Source organism: Trachymyrmex septentrionalis, unplaced genomic scaffold (assembly GCF_001594115.1).
Source record: "Trachymyrmex septentrionalis isolate Tsep2-gDNA-1 unplaced genomic scaffold, Tsep1.0 scaffold25, whole genome shotgun sequence".
Taxonomy (NCBI): Eukaryota; Metazoa; Arthropoda; class Insecta; order Hymenoptera; family Formicidae; genus Trachymyrmex; species Trachymyrmex septentrionalis.
Window position 1 is genome coordinate 1,777,519 of NW_017305408.1, and position 7,212 is coordinate 1,784,730.

At 30.0% G+C, this 7,212-nt stretch overlaps 2 protein-coding genes across 3 annotated transcripts in view; both read right to left on the reverse strand.

Moving 5' to 3' along the window:
- LOC108748937 (leupaxin) overlaps positions 1 to 1,014 on the reverse strand; it is a 28,264-nt gene extending 27,250 nt beyond the window's left edge. The window contains exon 1 of the mRNA XM_018487374.1: positions 917 to 1,014. Within this exon, the coding sequence (XP_018342876.1) occupies positions 917 to 929 (13 nt within the window). The 5' untranslated portion in view covers positions 930 to 1,014. The remainder of the gene's footprint in view (positions 1 to 916) is intronic.
- Positions 1,015 to 1,122: 108 nt separating this feature from the next.
- Positions 1,123 to 5,146, reverse strand: LOC108748939 (peptidyl-prolyl cis-trans isomerase-like 2). 2 transcript variants are annotated; one of them, XR_001939332.1, is made up of 10 exons: positions 4,924 to 5,146; positions 4,458 to 4,827; positions 4,181 to 4,346; positions 3,907 to 4,061; positions 3,518 to 3,641; positions 3,293 to 3,441; positions 3,024 to 3,175; positions 2,610 to 2,942; positions 2,262 to 2,527; positions 1,123 to 1,162 (listed from the first exon to the last, which is right to left on the reverse strand). XR_001939332.1 is itself a non-coding variant. In XM_018487377.1 (9 exons), exons 1-9 carry the CDS (start codon positions 4,953 to 4,955, stop codon positions 2,434 to 2,436), a joined length of 1,575 nt encoding a protein of 524 aa, XP_018342879.1. In that variant the 5' UTR covers positions 4,956 to 5,146; the 3' UTR covers positions 2,238 to 2,433. The 2 variants fall into 2 exon arrangements, 1 of the variants encoding a protein (XP_018342879.1); XM_018487377.1 differs by lacking the exon at positions 1,123 to 1,162 and having other exon boundaries at positions 2,238 to 2,527.
- Positions 5,147 to 7,212: the final 2,066 nt, after the last annotated feature.

Consider the following 7,212-nt stretch of genomic DNA (forward strand, 5'->3'; position numbering starts at 1 on the left):
AACTTTTAATATAATTATTTCTAATTATATTATACATGGAAAAAATAATTTTGCCAAAGTATATAAAAATTTAGCTAAATATATAGATCCAAAAATAATTTTGCTGGGCCATCAAAATAATCATGTAGAATATTTAAATTGATTATTAAAATGTCAAAACTTATTGCAGCATCACTCATTATATTTGAGCGTCCTACATAATTATTTTGATAATTTAACAAAATTATTTTTTAATCATATCTGTCTTACATACTAATTTTTTCGATGGTTTAATAAAATTACTTTCAAATCTATATCTACTTCAGCAAAATCATTCTTTCCTGTAAATTAATTTAAAACGATTTCTTGTATTTTTTTTGCGACTCTAAATATTATGTGATAAAAAATACAGCGATATTCATTGCTAGACGACAATATAAGTCTTCTAATCTCGAAGACACAGGTTTCAAAGCAATGATATCTTCACTAAACACTTAAGGAGGTCTTTGTATCAATAAATTCCAACATTCCTGAAAGACGTAAAAAGAAATGCATCTCAAACTGTCAATGTTCTTGATGACAGCGTAACGGTACCAAACGCGCTCCAGAATGCTGACAGGTATCAACGTGCTTGGCGAACGCAAACAAATACACCTCAAAGAGTGCCGAGATCTTCGATAAAAAAAAAGAAAAGAAAACGTAACCTCGATTCCAGTAATCGCCTTTGACAGGCCCGAATGAAAACATCTTTTAAGTGTCACTTGACGAAAGAGATCCGGTTTCATCGATACTCGGCGATGCGTCTGCCAACGTGATCCTCTCACGGATCGACGAGTAGCAGCATCCCCGCGTCATCCTTATGACAGGCTAGGTGCGCCTATGAGAGGTTAACTCGGCGTCTGGCCGGAATTTTCCAGCTTTTCCAAGTTTTACTCACCTAGATCGTCCATGATGCGAGCCGGGATCACCGTCCCACGAAACTCCGGAGTACCGCGACCACCTCCACCCACCCGAACAGGTCGTGCCGATCGCCGAGAGAACACGGCCCTTGTCACCGTCGTGCGCTGGACAACTCGCTCCACTCCGACTCGCACGCCCGCGCGCCGCAAACGTCAAACATGGAGGCTCCGGTCCTCGACCGGACCAGTAGCCGCTCTAGGTATCACGGAACCCCTAAACATACCTGATGATCACAGATTTTTGCTCAGAAATATAAAAAAGTACGAATTATGCAATATAAATTAACTGTAATCTCGGTTAAATTTATAAATCTACATTGATATATAGATATGAGATTTATGCTCGTTTTTACTAATATAAATGAACTTTAATCTTAGTTTTACTTTTTGCTTCGACTCCTAAGAATTATGTTCTTTTTATCTTTTTTAATTCTTTTATCCTTTTTAGTTTTAAGGAAGTTGTAAGGCAAATGCAATATGTTAAGAATTACTTGAAAAAATTACAGATTATTTTAAATTGCATTTAAAAGTAACACAAAACAATTAGAGTTAACCATCTGGATCAATAAAAAATTATTTCAATAAAAAGTAATATTTTAAAAATTGTTTATTTTTTATTATAAAATAATGATAAAAGTTTTAATTTTTTAATAGTACTTTATGAATTCAAAAATATTTATATAAAGTTACATTGAGATGCAGACATTAATTTGTTCAGTAAATAAACAAAATATTTGTTATAAACTAATTGGTGAATCTCAATGAAACTTTGCATAAATCATTTTTAGTAATTAAAATCTTTATATTAAAAAAATTTAGATTTTCATTATTTTTTAAATTTTTGTTTATAACACTAATATCAAATAAAATAAATAATCTATAAAAATGTATTTGCTCAATAAAAACAGAATGTTAACTTTCACATATGGAGTTTAGCATAAATATTAACATATAAATATTAACATGTGTGTTTTATCCTTACCTCTTTAAATAAAAGGACAAAGAGTAAATTAAATCAAATATTAAACTTATTAAACCAAAATTAAAGTTAATCTACTGGATAGAAAGTATTAGATATTTTAATCGAGTAATCCAGCATGAAACATCTTAATTAAATTAAATGCAAATCTAAACCAAAATTCAACTCAAAATTAAAATATATGCGCATTTTTCCAATAAGAAATGAGTGTTCTTAATTAATACATATTCTTTATTCAATCTCTCAGTGATAAAAATTTGCAATTTTATTTTTAAGGATTGTATTTTTAACAATCGAAGGAATCGCATATTTATATATGTAACATAATATTCAAAATTCCTTACCATTTTCCATCAGCAATTATGTTTGATTTCCGTATTTTGGCTCTTCAAAAGATAACAACTTGAATATGCCAGAGGCTTTACGGCAAATTGCCAGAAAAGTTATACGTAAAATAAACTAGACTATGTACATGTGCTATATACATTCGATATTCTAATTATTTCAATGAATTTATTAAAAGTTGAAAGAAGAGAAATCTCCATATGATTGCGACGAGACCTTCTTCTTCTTTGTCAAAGGCTCTGCGTTCCCGTCCCATTTGTCCAATCTGAAAATCGGATTAAACGTCGCGTAAATAATTAAAACTAATAAAATAACTAACAAATCTCGATTCACGACAGAGATCTTACTTCTCCTGCTCCAATTTCACATATTTTCCTATACCCGATCGATAGACCTTCTGAGTGTCATTCTTGTCCTTTTTGTCGTCCTTTTTGTTCTGACTCGCTTCTTGAGCCAATCGTTCCGCCTCAGCAACTCGTTCCGCGGTGAGTTGATCATCCGCTTCCTGAAAAGGATCCACGAAAACTTGGACACCCTGTATGACTATATCCTCTATCGGTCGGTCCTTATTGTCCACCTCCACCTTCTCCATCGCATTTAACGTGTCCAGACCTCCTACGATCTTCCCAAAGACTGTGTGTTTGCGATCGAGGTGTCTGCACGATCGAAATGTGATGAAACTGAAACGACAATAATACATTAATAAAATAACAGGATTGCAAAATGCAAATCCTTTGTTTCATCTTTCTGCTTGATCTTACAATTGGGATCCGTTGGTGTTTGGCCCTGAGTTTGCCATGGACAGAATACCTCTACCTTGATGAACCAGATTAGACTTGAACTCATCCTCGAACGGTTTGCCCCAAATAGATTTGCCACCGTTACCTGTATTGGTCGGATCGCCGCCCTGAATCTGTGAAAAAACGAAATATCTGCATAAAAGAAGAAAAAATAGAAAAAAAACACGCAAAATACAATTTTCGAAATACATTCAAATTAAGAGGTTCATCGTCGCGCTCAATATACTTACCATAAAATTTCGTATCGATCTATGAAACTTTGTGCCGTCGTAATAACCATTATGGCAGTGTTTCATGAAGTTTTCACAGGTTTTCGGAATCATATCACAATAAAGTTCTAGATTCAAAGCCCCAAAGTTCGTGAGAAATCTTACATATCCTGAATAAAAAACAGATAAGTGAGAATAAGAATTATATATGTTTGAGTAAAGATCAACTCAATTGCGATAACATGCCTTTCTTTTTGACTCTCTCGTATCGCACTAAATCTTCCGCAATCACAGCTGCTTGATGGGTAGTCTCTGCCGGCATTATCGTTGAAGTAAATCCCGCAGCAACCGCACCAGTGGAATAATGCGCCTATATACAAATAAATAATAAAATGACTTCTCCAATATTCGATATAACTACATTCATAATAATTACATACATAATAATTAAAAAGCAGGAAAAGCAGCTTTGTAATTATTATAAAATTTTTTAATGTAATTGTGAATCTTGTCCTAAGTTCCTCACTAGATCTAAATGTATAAACCAAGCATATTAAAGAATTTGACAACAGTTGCAATGCTGTTTTTTCTGCTAAGCGTAGCTAATATAAGTTTCTTATAAATGATGTACTAACAGCATTAAATTTGTCTGCCTTCTGTGTAGAGAGCTCATCTTTCTCGTTACTCTTTACCGGCTTGTAGTCTCTTTCCAATTCAATCAGGATCTCCTTGGTTTCTGCCGATACAGTTTTTAATTTTGCGTTTGGATTATTTCTCTCTCTCACTGTCTCTGAAAAATATCATTCATACATATATAACTTACAAAAATAGAACATATTAATATATTAATTATAATATATTAATTGTAAAATTCATTCTATTGAACTGAATCTTGAATGAGAAGCCTACCTTCGTCTTCCACTCTTATGTAATTTTTAATATGATGGAAAGTCGACAGATTGAATTTCATCGCATTATTTGGATCCTGAATTGTGATAATATCCTTGCGAGTGAATGACTGATCGTTCATCAAATCTTTCCAATTTCCAGTTTTTATATTCAACTGTTCAACAGCCTGAAAGAATAATTCTTTTATATACAAATATATTAGATTAGATTTAAAAAAAAAACAAAATAGCCTCTAAAATGAAATAAAAAATAGAAACATTATACTTTCTATACTCGCCTCATAAGAAAATACATTTCCTGTAGTTTTAATAGCAACAATATGCGAATGTTTTGTAAACAATTTGAAAAGAACAGGGCACTGATATTCATTTTGGGAATTCTTATAAAAGTTTAGTTTGACTAAGCTCTTGGCATCTAGTGGTTTTCCTGTTATGGGATTGTGCTTGTACTGTTTTATGTATTGCAAAATAGCCTCTAGCTCGAACACATTGCCATGCAGATCGCAATAAGGGTGCTCAAAGGGCTGAAGAGATAAGCAACAATGATCGTATGGCAACCGCCTGAACGTCTTCTCCTCGCTTGTTTCCAGATTCGTTCCCGATTTTCTTCCACCGTACAACGTCGACCACTCCGTGTACGTTAAGTACCTGAAGGAATTTGGAAGTTTGTCAAATGATCGGAAGCAAAAGCGATACCTTGTCATAGTTAGGCTGCAAGGTGGTATGAAGAATAATGCAACTCACATTTTATCCTTTTGATGTTGGCGTTTCCCCATTTTGAAGTAGCTTTATAGTTGTCTTATTTAAGAAAATGTCGCAGTAATTGACAGTAATATAAAACGAATCACGATCAATTACGAATAAACTGAACAAACGTCTCGTAAACTTGAATTCAGTATACTTGTTGCCAATTCTGTTCGTCCATTGAATAGTTGGCATATACAGATATACAAGTCTCGCCGAAATTTTAGACTCTTAACGAATTGGTCAAAGAACATGGCGAAATCGACCGCGACATTTAAAGATACAAAAGATTTATTTGACCGTTTCTGACGTTTTCTATCGTATTGTATTAAAATAAATGTAAATTCATTAATTTTTCATTAAAAAAAAAATGTAAATGAATGCTCGTTCTAAAAAAATATCCTAAATCGCTTCAATATTATATTTTTGATTTAATATTATCTATATTTTTAATTTAATATTATCTATATTTTTAATAACAGATAAATTTTACAATAATAAATTCTATTGAAACTATTAAAGACGTGTACAAAATAAAAAAAATTGCTGTCATAATTTTTCTTTAACACGAAAATCAATACATTTGTATTTTAATTACTATTTATTATATATCACAATATTATATATCATAATATTAGGGTACTTAAAATTTTGTAAATTCTCTGGGAATTTCAAGCTTTTCCAGGTATCTTTATTCAAGAGAAAATCAGAGAATTCTTTAATACAATTTTGAAGTAAATTGGAATACAAATAAATTACATATTTTAGAATTAATCATAGATTTCTATTAATATTAATAAATTGAAAATCAAGATAATGAATTAATTTGCAAATTTTTGAGATATAAGATTGCAATGGAAAAAAATTATATAATCTCAATATTACATTAAAGTTAACTATAAATGTTTAGATAATTTTTTAATAAAATATAAAATTTAATTGCTTTATTTCTTTAAATAAAATAAAGCAAAAAAAATTAGATAGAAAACATTTTCCAAAATATAAATACAGTAGTTACTAGAAATTAAGCGACTATTCTATATGCTTTATGAAAAATAAAAAAAACAGCTACAGATGTTATAAAATAAAAAAATAAATGTAACAATCTTTAAAATTCTTATAAACTAATATTTTTCAGTTTCTGCAACAACTGTATGTTGATGTAAATTTTTTTGTATTTTTAATTATACATCTAATCATTTAATACTCAAAGAAATATGTATTTATCAAGATTTATAAAAAATAAAATAAATTTTTCTTATAAAACAAAATTCCTTCATAATTGACTAGCTATCATGAAAACACATTGTAATGATAAACTCTATTACCCAAGTAAATACTTAAAATATTTTAGAATATTTTTTTTTAACAAAATATGGAAATTTTTTTAGATTCACTACTGTATTTAATTAGATCTTTGGAACTAAAACTTCGATCGCGAATTGTTATCGTGCAAAAAGTATTAAGAGCAATAATAAAAAATGTTATTGAGATTTCCTCGTTGAATTAATAAGTATTGTTTTAATATCTCTACTCTTTCTTTTTGTATTATGTTATTTTTTTCTATAGCTTCTCTTATCTTTCTTAATTCCTTAATTCGTTCTTCTTCTATTTCCATATATCTTTTTCTATAATTATCTATAGGCTTATTTCTCTTTCTAAATTTTTTATTTTGTACATTTTTTTTTAAAATACTTGATATACTGATAATTGAACTAGTAGATAAAACATTTTCGATTTCTCGATCACTTAAATTCTTAGAAAGAATAGAATTTTCAAATCTAGCAATCTTTTCAATTTCATTCTGAGTATTATCATTATTATCATCATTATCATTATCATTATTAAAAAATACAGCTGATGCCATTGCTAAGTTTGGATTTACTGTCCTATCATCAAAAACAATTTCGGACATAATGTCAAAATAAATCCAAGACATTCTACCAGACCTTGACGTTTTCTTTTTATCGCTATTCTTTATAATCAGATATCTTATCTTCAAATTCCTAAACTTTTTGTTTATTGCATCTGCGTTAACTTTATATCCATATTTTGTCATCTCGTCAGATATTTCTTGCCAAAGTTGCTTTTTCTTGTTTTCAGGATTTCTAAAGCGTTCAGCCCTTTTTTTGTACTCTTCCAGCATTAAAAAGACAGCTTTTTCACTCCAGGAAAAATGATCTAGAAAAATCGTTTTGGAGTTTGTATTTTTTAGATAATATTATAGAAAGAGATAATAAATAGAATTAGAACGAAAATTTTAAATAATAATATATATATATATTATTA